The 12,341-nt window shown below is 46.5% G+C and overlaps 1 protein-coding gene across 10 annotated transcripts in view; it reads left to right on the top strand.

Annotated features, from left to right (window-relative positions):
* Positions 1–12,341, top strand: part of ADD1 (adducin 1) — an 89,460-nt gene that overhangs the window by 64,283 nt on the left and 12,836 nt on the right. For 6 of the 10 annotated variants that reach the window (XM_041751488.1, XM_041751490.1, XM_041751492.1 and 3 more), the window contains 7 exons: positions 202–282; positions 507–656; positions 2,615–2,758; positions 2,862–2,960; positions 3,630–3,806; positions 9,047–9,391; positions 11,918–12,019. In XM_041751488.1, coding sequence (XP_041607422.1) covers positions 202–282; positions 507–656; positions 2,615–2,758; positions 2,862–2,960; positions 3,630–3,806; positions 9,047–9,391; positions 11,918–12,019 — 1,098 coding nt within the window. The remainder of the gene's footprint in view (positions 1–201; positions 283–506; positions 657–2,614; positions 2,759–2,861; positions 2,961–3,629; positions 3,807–9,046; positions 9,392–11,917; positions 12,020–12,341) is intronic. The other 4 variants (XM_041751491.1, XM_041751493.1, XM_041751496.1 and 1 more) reach the window with 1 other exon arrangement.

The raw sequence follows: 12,341 nt of genomic DNA, 5'->3' as shown, positions 1-12,341 counted from the left end.
CCAATGTGCACTTTCTGTACCTGAGAAGTTACTACCTGCAATGGTAGAAAGTTTCCAGTACCTCTTGATTCTGTGACAGGCACCGTACTTACGTGCTTTCCTCTGTAGTTCACTGAATGCACACAGTAGAGTTTGTGGATGGAAAGAGATGCAAATAATTTCAATTGGATTTTTTAGCTGAGTCAATAATTTTTCTTACAGACCAGAGTGAGCTCCGAGCAGGAACATTTCCTCATTGTTCCCTTTGGACTTCTCTATAGTGAAGTGACTGCATCCAGTTTGGTAAGAATATCCTTTTCCTCTTGGGCATCATGTGTGTTTAGGCCATAGTCGATAATTAAACACCTTTCAATCCCAGAATGAAAAATAAGTTTATGTTTTGTGTGATAAATTCAGAAAAAAGCTTTAGAATTTGTTATAAACACTTAAAACTTTGGTTTAAATAATTTCTTAGAAGGGTAATTTGAAATCCTCGACATTTAAATTTTTTATTTGCGTATTTTCAGGTTAAAATCAATTTACAAGGAGATGTAGTAGATCGTGGAAGTACTAACCTAGGAGTAAATCAAGCTGGCTTCGTGTTACACTCTGCCATTTATGCTGCGCGACCAGATGTGAAGTGTGTTGTGCATATTCATATACCAGCAGGAGCTGCGGTGAGTGTGCTGCTCTGGTAGCAACTCCGATTTTAAAATTATTTAGTGGAAGGCACTTCACATTTCCTTGTAATTGTGCTCTCTTGAGGCAGCATGTCAATAAGCCAATTTTGTTGGAGTAAAGTTTTTTTTTTTTTTTTTAACTAAGTTTGACTTTCTTAAAAGAATTTTTTTTGGGACGCCTGGGTAGCTCAGTGGTTGAGCATCTGCCTTCGGCTGAGGGCATGATCCTGGGGTCCTGGGATTGAGTCCCACATCAGGTTCCCTGCGGGAAGCCTGCTTCTCCCTCTACCCAGGTCTTTGCCTCTCTGTGTCTTTCATGAATAAATAACATCTTAAAAATTTTTTTCTTTTCTTTTAAGGGGTCCATACACTATCTAGTTTTTGGAAAACCTGTGTGAGTCTGAAAGTGTCCACTAGACTTAATAGAAAATCAGCATGCTGAGGGTGAGATCAGACTTCAGGGTATAGAAGACTGCTGGGATCTGCAGAGAGACTGCACAGATACCTCGTCTGGGAAGAGGGTAGGACAGGAGGAAGAGAGGGGCTCAGGCAGGCTGTGGGGGGAGGGTGCTGTGGGCTCAGGGAAGGCCTGGGGGATGCAGGAAACCTAAGCCTGCTGATGGTCTGTGGGGAAGAGCCAGGTATGGGAGGGAGAGGTTGAGGCGTAGAGGCCCTTAGATGTCTGCATAGAGCCTGCAGACGCTGAGGCTGGGTCAAGATAGGAAGGAAGGGGCTGTTGCAAGGAGAAGGCACAACCCTTATACATAGCTGTTAGGAGATCTGGCCTCCAAGCCTGGAGCCCAGAGCCTGCCTCAGCCTGGTCACAAAGCCCAGGCCCTTCTGGTGCCAGCAACCCACACCTCCCAGCATGAAAACGCGATTCGGGTTGTTGGTACAGTCATGTGACAGGGAACCATGATGACTATACCACACATGACCTTGTGGATTCAGTAATGGTGAATTTTAATCTATCTTGATGTTTTAATGTCATGTATATTGGGTTATTTTAATGAATGTTAGATCTATCTGGCTTTTTAAAAAAATTTTGAACATGTGGTTCTAAATGTCAACATGAGTTTTATTTTATTAGCTCCATCATTTTCTGAAATTTTTTTCTAAAAAAAAAAAAATGCATGTTCTTCCAACCACAAAAAAGTCCATGCATTTTAACGAACCAGTAGAGGTACCTTTGAGAATATGGTTGCAAACAGCTTACCATGTAATTTGTTTTAAAACATACCAAATCACTTCACTTGGAAAGTTCTTTTCCCAGGAGGGCTGATGCCATGAAAGGGATTAAATGTGCCATCTTTTTTGAGTCTTCTAGTTGCACCTTTGTGTGCAGTTGTTCCCCTGTGAGTGCTGTTGAAATCTTTGGAGCCTGTTAGTCTAGGTAGAAAACCTTCAAAATTAACACGTTTTAAGTTCAGTTTGGGAAAGTTAAGGAAACTTAAGGGTTATATGAACACTTAGATTGTTTTACTTCAGTAGAAAAGGAATTATACAGCATGATTATTGTAAACTTCAGAAATTGGCGTTTATCTACATTTCAGGTTTCAATTTCACCTGCATCCTTAGAGGAAAAGTGCATCAGAACCTTACAGCATTTCTAAAACCTCTCTTTGCAGGGTCATGACTCACTCAAAGGGAACTGTAGGGCCTGGCTTGTCTTGGTGTGAAGCCTGAGCTCATACAGGGTCATGATCAGTGTGGGAGAAGTCTAGAAAGCTCTGGAGTTTCTTCTGAGGCTCTCCCAGGGTAGCAAGCAATGCCTTTGACTTTTAAGTGTTAGCCCCCCCCCAAGTAAGGTTCATCCTAAGTTTATAGTTTTATTTCTGAGAAGAGAACAGAATGAAATATGTTCCCCTTTTTATTTCTTTGAGGAAAGCATTTGCTACATCATCAGTGTGTGGCTGTCACTTTGCCTTCATTCATGGTGACTGCTTGTTCTCTAGGTCTCTGCGATGAAATGCGGCCTCTTACCAATCTCCCCAGAGGCACTTTCCCTTGGAGAAGTGGCTTACCATGATTATCATGGGATTCTGGTTGATGAGGAAGAAAAAGTATTAATTCAGAAAAATTTGGGGCCTAAAAGCAAGGTCAGTAGGCATTTAATCTGGTGCTTAATTTGTAGAGGAAAGAAAAAAGTCAAAGTAGCAGTCTTCTTGTGTAGCTCCCTCGAGCTTTCGTATTTCCTGGCAGGTTCTTATTCTCCGGAATCACGGGCTGGTGTCTGTCGGAGAGAGCGTTGAGGAGGCCTTCTACTACATACATAACTTGGTGGTCGCATGTGAGATCCAGGTAGGCGGCAGCCTCCCTCTGCAGCCTGTGGCTTCTCTGAGTGTTTGCAGGGTTCTTGTTGATTTTTGATACTTGTTTTGTAGGAATGAGTCTTTGCTAACCTCTTTGTCCGAGATGAGCCTAGTGGATTTGAATATTGACCAGAGCAAATGCCCTTTCACTGATTTAAGTTATCAAATGATTACTGGACTTTTTGTTTTTAGTTTTATATTATTCAAATACATGAGTCACCACCATTTATGGAGTACTAGTGTGTGCCAGCCCTGGTATCAGGTGCTTTATTTACGTGTGCCCCCCCATGACACTGTTCGTGGAAAAGCAGGTACAGAGAAGGAGAGACTTGCCCACTGTCCTGTGGTGGTGGGTGACACTGAGCCAGCTCTGCTCAACCTCAAGTTTGTACTCCCGGATGGTAACTTGACATGCATCTGAGCAGTCCTGCAAGTCCTCAGGCTCCTTCCAAGCATGAGCGTGTAGTATTTTTGTTTTCTAAAGAACTTTCAAAAGTGACCTTGTATATGGATAGCCTGTTGCTGTCCATCCTGCATTTTTTATTCTTACACTCTTAGAAATTTGGTTTCTGTTTGAGTAATCTCTTGTAGTCAGCTGATCTGATCGTCTTGCCCTCAGTAAGGAACTCAAACTATACTGTTTGCTTGTTTTGAAAAGGTTCGAACTCTGGCCAGTGCAGGAGGGCCAGACAATTTAGTCCTCCTGGATCCTGGCAAGTACAAAGCCAAATCGCGTTCCCCGGGGTCCCCGGCAGGGGAGGGCACCGGCTCACCTCCCAAGTGGCAGATTGGCGAGCAGGAGTTTGAAGCCCTCATGCGGATGCTGGATAATCTGGTAAGAATGTTGCTACCACATGATGGTAAAGCTTTTGTTCTGAAAGCAGCAGCGTTGGTGTTTTTATAGCAAGTAAAATTGCTGTCTTCATGCAGTATCTGAATGCTTTCACCCTCAAAAATCATACAGAAGCACCAGGGTAATTGAACTCCGAAGCTAAGTCACTGTAAAATATAAAGAGGAGGGTTTCTTGTGTTCCTGTGTGGTTCAAAAGGAATCTCCTTTGGATGAGGTTGGGGCAAGAGCACAGAGCTTGCTCTGCTCTGAAGTGGGCTACTGGGTAACTGGCTCCTGGAGCAGCAGTCAGCTCAGTACCCATCTTCCTACAAACAAGCCATGGGATGGGGGTGGGGAAGCTAGCCACGTTTTGCTTTTTAGCAGCAAGTTCTAGCCACGTGTGGCCTGACTACTGTGTTCCACAGACATTTGCTGCTGATTTACTGTGTGAGAGACCCTTCTCCCATGGTGCAGTGACCCGGAGCCCAGCACAACACAGAAACTGGGTCTGGTGTTACAGCATAATTGGGATGTTTGGGTGGTACCCAGCAGGGTGCAGTCTGTGCTAGAGGGTTCAGTGAGCAGTCTCCTCCTTTGGCAGGGATCGGGGCGAGGGGGAACTATGTGGGTGGCACTTAGAAATGACCTCAAAGAGTAGGTAAAATTGTGGTAGGCTGAGTTGGCAGAAGGAAGATGTCTGCGCAATGAAGATGCCACAGTGGGGATGGGGGTGGGGTGGGGATTTGCCTTCCAGGGTGGCCACATCTCTGGTGTGAGCAGGTTCTTTGCATATTCAGAACAAGGTATTGTAGGACAAATGATAACGGGCCCTTTTGCCTGCTGCAATGTCACACTGTTTTGATGGAGTTCAGAGAGTCCATCATCTTGCCATGTGACATTAGGCAATGGAGACAGGAGGACCTGTCTCAGGAGTGTGGGACTGAGAAGCTGTAGGAAGGGCTGAAGTCGGGGATCCCTGGGTGGCTCAGGGGTTTAGCACCACCGTCAGCCCAGGGCGTGATCCTGGAGTCCCAGGATCGAGTGCCACATTGGGCTCCCTCCATGGAGCCTGCTTCTCCCTCTGCCTCTGTCTCTGCCTCTGCCTCTGCCTCTCTCTCTGTGTGTCTCTCATGAATAAATAAATATTAAAAAAAAAAAAAAAAGGAAGGGCTGAAGTCCCCATGTGTGTCTGTGGCTGTGCTGGGAACTGTAGATGGCAGTACAGGACCACTGGTACACAGTTTAGCCTAAACTGAGGAAGTCCTGACTATTAGACCAGGTCATAGATGGGAGGGGTGGCTTCAGAAGGCAGGGAGTTTAACTTTCTAGAAGATTGTGGAACCAAAAGAATTCAAGGATCTGATTCAGGATGTGCTAAGTGTCTTCAGGAGCTGGATTTGGTTAGTCAGGGAGGAGTGAACAGAGAAAGCAGAATCTTCCATAACTTCTGTGAATTCATTGGACCAGTAAAGATGGGTTGCATTGGGGCACCTGGGTGGCTCAGCGGTTGAACATCTGCCTTTGGCTCAGGTCGTGATCCTGGGGTTCTGGGATCGAGTCCCACATTAGACTCCCCATGGGGAGACTGCTTTTCCCTCCGCCTTTGTCTCTGCCTCTCTCTTTATGTCTCTTGGGAATAAATAAAATCTTAAAAAAAAAAAAAAGATGGGTTGCATTAACTGACCATCTACTGTTGAGCCTAAAGCCATTAACAGGACACGAGGAATGCATGACTTCATCAGGAAGAGGGATACACAATTCCAGATGCAGCCAAGTATTTGGGATGTGGGTTCTAACAGAGCATAGTGAGGGCCTTATAGGCAGAGATGGGGCACAGGCCAGGACTGCTTGTGGGAAGCAGGTGGAGGAAGGAAGCTCCCTAAGAAGGTGGAAGAAGCAGCTGGAGTTGGGTGGGGAGAGTGGCCCAGGTATCAGCATTGGGTGGCAGGTTCCCTCAAGGGGCCTGGTGAAGCAAGGAGCGTGGGGCAGTGGCTTCTCCTCCTGGCAGGTACTCTGATGGCTCACTGCTCTGTGACCTAAACATTAGGTAGGGAAGAGAGAGGACTAAGAATCAAGAACACCAGCCCCCACATTTTCTAGAAGGTGGAGAGAAATCAGAATTAGGCAATAATTCTAATTTGCTACAGGGAGAGAAAGGATGAAAGATGAATAGTGAAGTGCTCATTACGGGGGTGTTGTGTTCAGCGTCCCTACTGCACACGGTCATTGCTGTCATTTTTGATATGAGAAGGCTATGTAGTGTATAAAAAATAGTAATTAGGATTATAGTCCAGTTTTTTAAAGATTTTATTTATTTGACAGAGAGTAGGGAGCCCCACTGAGCAGGGACCTGACATGGGCCTCCATCTTAGGACCCTGAGATCGTGACCTGAGCCAAAGGCAGAAGCTTAACCGGCTGAGCTCTCCAGGCGCCCCTTTAGTCCATGTTTTAACGTAGCATTCTGATTAACCATGTATGTTATGCACATAGTTGAGCAGGGTAGATAATAGTTGAAGATTCTCATAGTGTAAGAAGTATTTTTTTTTTAAAGATTTAAAAAATCTTCACAAGAGACACACAGAGAGAAAGAGGCAGAGACACAGGCAGAGGGAGAAGCAGGCTCCATGAAGGGAGCCCAACGTGGGACTCGATCCTGAGTCTCCAGGATCACGCACTGGGCTGAAGATGGCGCTAAACCGCTGAGCCACCTGGGCTGCCCATGTAAGAAGTATTTTAACATAGAATTAGGAGAAGTGCTAAATTGCAATATCAAGATGTAATTCTAGCTTTTCAAAGAAGGAATGAATGTGTATGTTCGACTCTTAAGCCAAGCCCTACAACAAGTCTGATGGCCAAGGATCACCTCTAATTTTGGCTTCACAGCATTTAAAGGAGAATAATAATAATAATAACAACCCTACCCTCTCAGGATAAAATTTTGTGAGGTTCTGGTGGTTTATGCTGAAGTCATGGAGACTACTCAAGAGTCTTGGCTCCCTAAGCAAGAGGAAACTTGAATGAACAAGAACTGTATTTTTCTGAAGATAGCCTTTCTACAGTGTTCTCTTTCCTCAACAGAGTATGTTCATCAGTGGGAAGACTGTAGTGTAGACATTTACCTATCTTCCTGAGGACAGTGGTGGAGAAAACAGCCACCCACGACCACATTTAGGGATTATTAGCACCCTTTTTTTTTTATGTAGCAAAGAAGTGATTGGTAATGAAAATGGCCTCCCAAAGAAGAGGAGCACCCAAAGGGGGGGGGGCAAATTCTTGAATTGGGAGAAATGTGAATGATTCCAGAGCACTGCAGAATGCAGGGCACAGGCTATGGCCCCTCTTGTAATGACTAGCCCCTAATTCTCCTGTCATTCATTGTTCATTCATTGCTGTGAATGACTTGGTCCAGACATGCAGCTGTGGGTCAGGAGCCAGCTGAGCCACCTTCTTGGCTTAGGGTCTTAAAAGGAATCCTGTAGTCGGGGTGTCGACCCAGACAGGACTGTCATCAGAAGGCTGGAGGGGGCAGAACCCGGGCTCCCCAGGATTGTGAGAGGGATTCCTTTCCTTAATAGCTGTGAGTCCTGGCCCCTTGGTTCTTTGAACCAGTGATGGACAGAGAGAGCCTCTCAAGATGGGTGCTACACTCTTGGGGCGCCTCATGGCACAGTTGCTTAAATGCCTGACTCATGGTTTCAGCTTGGGTCATGATCTCAGGGTCATGGGATGGAGCTCCATCTGCGCTCCAGCACGGAGTCTGCTTGAGATTCTCTCTCTCTCTCTGCCCCTCACACTTGTGTGGTCTTACACTCTCTCTCTGAAATATATCTTTAAAAAACAGAAAAAAAAAAAAGAGTGCTACACTCTTAAGTAATACATCCTACCACCTTTGCCAAATTTCTCTGGTTAGAAGCAAAGTCAGATCATGCCCACAGTGTAGGAGGAAGGCCTTAACAGCAGGTGGGGACCATGGAGGCCACGATAAAGTCTGTATGCCCCACCCACTGGATGCTAAGTACTGGAAGGGAGGGATGTGTAAGATGTCATCCTTTCCTCAGAGGGGATCCCTGGGTGGCTTAGCGGTTTACTGCGTTATCCTGGAGTCCCGGGATCAAGTCCTACGTCAGGCTCCCTGCATGGAGCCTGCTTCTTCCTCTGCCTATGTCTCTGCCTCTCTCTCTCTCTCTCTCATGGATAGATAAATAAAATCTTAAAAAAAAAAAAGATGTCATCCTTTCCTCAGAGAGATGGTCTATGGGAGCTAGCACACAGGTTAGTCTAGCCCAAGGGCTGAGGGCTGTTACAGTGTGTTACAGAGGTGTTAACTAGTGGGCCCCATGTCCTAAAGCCCTGGTGAGTGGTTATGAGGCAGAATCGAAGGTTGAACTCAAACATTGATATGTTTAAAGGTAAAGTAGTTTTGCCGAGAACCAGTTGTCATGAGGTAGACTTGTTTGGCCTTCCCCAAAGATTGTTACGGTATCTAAACTTTGTCTTAAAAGGTAAAAAAAAAAAAAAAATTAACTAGGTTGATCAATATAACCTATACTATAGTCAGCAGCAAGTAAGCCTTAAGTATCTAGTTTATTAACTTTCAAAAACTGGACACACCATATAAACAATACCCAAATCAAAAGCTGGCCGTGCTCAGGCGCCTAGCCCAGCTGGCTCAGTCAGTACAGCATGCGACCCTTGACTTCAGGGTTGTGAATTCAAGCCTCACGTTGGGCATGGAGCCTATTTTAAAACAAACAAAACAAAACACCCCAGCAGCACCTCAGGACCTTTCGTCTTCCTTTTAGGCACTTACCTCACCCCAAGGGTGGCCATTGTTTTATCTTCTAATGACAAAGATTGGCTTGCCTCTTTCTGTCCTTTTTATGAGTAGAATAATACAGGGTGTTCTTTCCCATTTGGTTTCTTTGACTCAGCGTCATATTTGTGAGATTCATCCTAATGTTGCCTTAGTAATGGGGTGTTTGCTCTGATTCCTGGGCCCTAATCTGTGGCATAGATCTTCCTCAGTTGGCCCCCTTGAGGGTTGCTGGCTCTTTCTGATCTGGGGCTGTTAGGAATAGGGCTACTTTCAGAATTTTGGTGAATATCCTGTGTCTCTGCTGCCCTGAAGCATTGCCGGGTGTGCACACATCTAGCTTTTCTAGGGGATTCCACACAGCTTTCTTAAGTGACACTCTGTCAAAATCTGGAATAATGACTGTCTTTTCATCTCTTTGGATCCTAGGGTTACAGAACTGGCTACCCTTACCGATACCCTGCTCTGAGAGAGAAATCTAAAAAACATAGTGATGTGGAGGCTCCTGCGAGTGTCACAGGTTACTCTTTCGCTGGTGACGGGGACCCAGGCACTTGCTCCCCTCTCAGACACAGTTTTCAGAAGCAGCAGCGGGAGAAGACAAGATGGCTGAGCTCTGGCCGAGGTGACGATGCTTCCGAGGAGGGGCAGAATGGAAGCAGCCCCAAGTCGAAGACTAAGGTGTGGACGAACGTTACACACGATCGCGTGAAACCCTTGCTGCAGTCTCTCTCGTCCGGTGTCTGCGTGCCAAGCTGTATTACCAACTGCTTGGTCTGTGCCTACCTTACTGTTCATAGTTAGATGATGTAGAGCAAGTTGGACAGCTGGGGCTTCGGAGGCTTTGGGAATCCAGCCCCTCTGACTCGGATTGAAGGCAAACTTTCTTCATTAACCTTCTTTAGCATCAACCAGAATCTGTCTGCTTGAAACTGCTTAAGATCTGTGGTTGGGCTCCAGTAATGCCAGTATCACCTAACTCACAGTAGCAGGGATACTAAGTAACTTACCTGTTAACCCACAAGTCAAGCTGCCGTTTAATTCAAATTGTATTCAAGGAATCCTGAAACCTCATGCACAAAATGGTAGTTGAGTCTTGAGCTGTGATTTTAGTGTTATAACCTCCAGCCGTTTTGCAAAGTCACTACAGTCTGTGCTTTAAAGTCTTCCGTGCTTTCTTAAGCAGTTTGCCTCTGGTCTCACGGGTGTTTTCTCAGCTGACCTCATCCTTTCTCATTAGCCTCGTGCCTCACTTGCTGTCCCAAAGCCTCCGAATGCTCTAAGCCAGCTGCCTTGTGCATGGACTGTTGCATGTGAGTAGATGGCCATAGTGGTGAGTCATGTGACTCCTGCTGGGTGTGGCATGACCTAAGTGCAGTGCAGGCCATCTGCAGGCACCAGCGACAGACCCTGCCAGGCGTGCTTTGTGCGGTAGCCACTAGCACTGCCCTGAGAGATACTCTGCTGTCCTGGTGCTCACATCCTGTGGGGACTGGTCTTCACCACCCCCTCCCTTGGCTCCTGCGCCACAGAGTAGGGAGCCCACCCCTGACATGGGGTCTTGTGAAGAGACTGGGGCCAGGGCAGGCTTCTTTCTGCATGACGCGTTCTGCAGGAGTCCAGGTGACGTTAGGTCAGAGGGCCTCAAACAGTAGGCCCCGAGGAAGCAGACGGGGTCTCCCTTTCCCTAATAACAGTGTTTTTACTTTATAGATTTATTCCAAAGAAAGCAGCTCTGTCTTCCCCAGGTGGCTCTGGTGAGAGAGCCTTTGTGCTCCTGAGCAGACGGGTCATGTGGGCAGAGACTCTGCGTTTGAGCCTGTCTCTCTTCTCCCTCGCCCTCCCTCTCTCCCTCTCCTTCGTTTTGTTTTTCTTTTCCAGTTTCATTTGTTTTGTTTATATTTATTTTACTTGTTAAAGGGGTGGGCCTAAAAACCAACTTTCCACTGCTGATACCGATGCATAGTGCTGAGTCGCAGTGCTGAGGTGTCCCCAAGCACATGTGTAGTAGCAGCTGTGAGCTGTATTTGCTGTTAGCTTGGGGATACACGAGATCACGTGAGGTGTCTTGGGGAGCCGTGTGTGCCCATTGAAGGGGAGGTCTCGTTCCGCAGCTAAGTGTGTTTCTTACCATTGTGGAACAGTGCACACTCCACGCTGTGCTCCCAGGTTGGTATGTGAACTCACCGTGACTGTTCTTAAGTTTCAGACATGTTCAAGCTTCTGAGGTTATTGGGTTAATGTTTTGACTAAAACGTATGTTTAATAAAAAGCTGGAGTTATTTTTATCTGAGAAGATAATCATCAGTGAGTACCTCCCAGCTCATGCCCATCCCACATTTCCCTTCACAACGGCTAAGCATCGGCCAGTTCTGTTGCTTTCTTTAAAGCCTTATGGTTTTTGGCTACCCTCCTGCCTCCTTAAAGTACTCTGAAAGGCACACCATCGCTGGCCTTGTTTTAATGTTCAGTGCCCGCCTATGCCGGAGAATTAGAATTTGATGAAAAATCTCCTATTTAATCAGAAATAAAAAAAATCCAGCATGTGAAAGGCGCGGTGTGCTGATGCTTCGCACTGAAACTAAAACAGCCTTATGATGAGAACTCATGGAGCGCTTTACATTTGTTGGGGATATTTTTGTAACGCTCTGAAGTATTAAGTTATATAAAATATTCAACATCACCAAACTCTCCACTGGGCAGCCACCATGCACACCCACCCGCACAGTGATTTTCTTGAGTTGAGCAGGCTCTGCCGGCATTCCGATGCTCTCGTTGATCTCCATGCAGAACTTCGGTGATGCCCACTTTTGCCCACAGTGCGGTCTTTCCCTCCACCTGGATGGCAACATCACATTGCTTTTCATGACCCTGCCATCTCATGCTACCAGCGGCTTTGGCATTGATGACTCTCAGGGCAGTGAACCAATGTGCTCTGCAGGGACACACACACACACACACACATAAACACACACACACACACACACACACACACACACACCCCGGCCCCGACTAGTCCATGGGAGTCACAGAGCATCGCTCTGTCATCAGCCTGTACTGGGCCCTAGTTTTCCACTAGGCCTTGTGGATGGTGTGTGCTGGTCAGTCACGACTTGGGTTCCTATTTGCACATGCCCTGCCCTGATCCCCCTGCTGTGGTGACAGGAGGTGTGGTCATTGGTTCATTCTCTGTGATGTCCATGCATGACCAGGTGTGAGACACATTGGACAGATTGGATGCTGTGGTGTCATGTACTTTTGTCCCAATTCTGACTTTTCAACTGTTCTTGATATTTGCAGTGGACTAAAGAGGATGGACATAGAACCTCCACCTCTGCTGTCCCTAACCTGTTTGTTCCATTGAACACTAACCCCAAAGAGGTCCAGGAGATGAGAAACAAGGTGAGTATCGGTGGCTGTCAGCCCTCAGTGGAAATTTGCGTGTGAGTAGAGGCAGCAACAGGTTGGACAGGGTGCAGAGCGCACTTGCCCCAATGGATGGCATCTGCTGTCACTGCTTTTGCGGCAAAGGCCAAGTCTTTTCACTGCTTCTGCTATTGTGCTAACAAGTGTGATGTGTGAGTGACGGTCTGGGGCCCTGTGGTTCTTGAGCAGATGCTTGCTCAGCTCATATGGCAGGCAGGATTGGAAGCCAGAGAATCTGTTTCTGGTGAGAACAGCTTTTGCCCCTGCATTCTAGCGTTCACTTATTGAGCTGTGAATG

Source organism: Vulpes lagopus, chromosome 4 (genome assembly GCF_018345385.1).
Source record: "Vulpes lagopus strain Blue_001 chromosome 4, ASM1834538v1, whole genome shotgun sequence".
Lineage (NCBI taxonomy): Eukaryota > Metazoa > Chordata > Mammalia > Carnivora > Canidae > Vulpes > Vulpes lagopus.
Note: the sequence above shows the minus strand (reverse complement) of the source record. Positions and strands in the feature narration are given on the sequence as shown.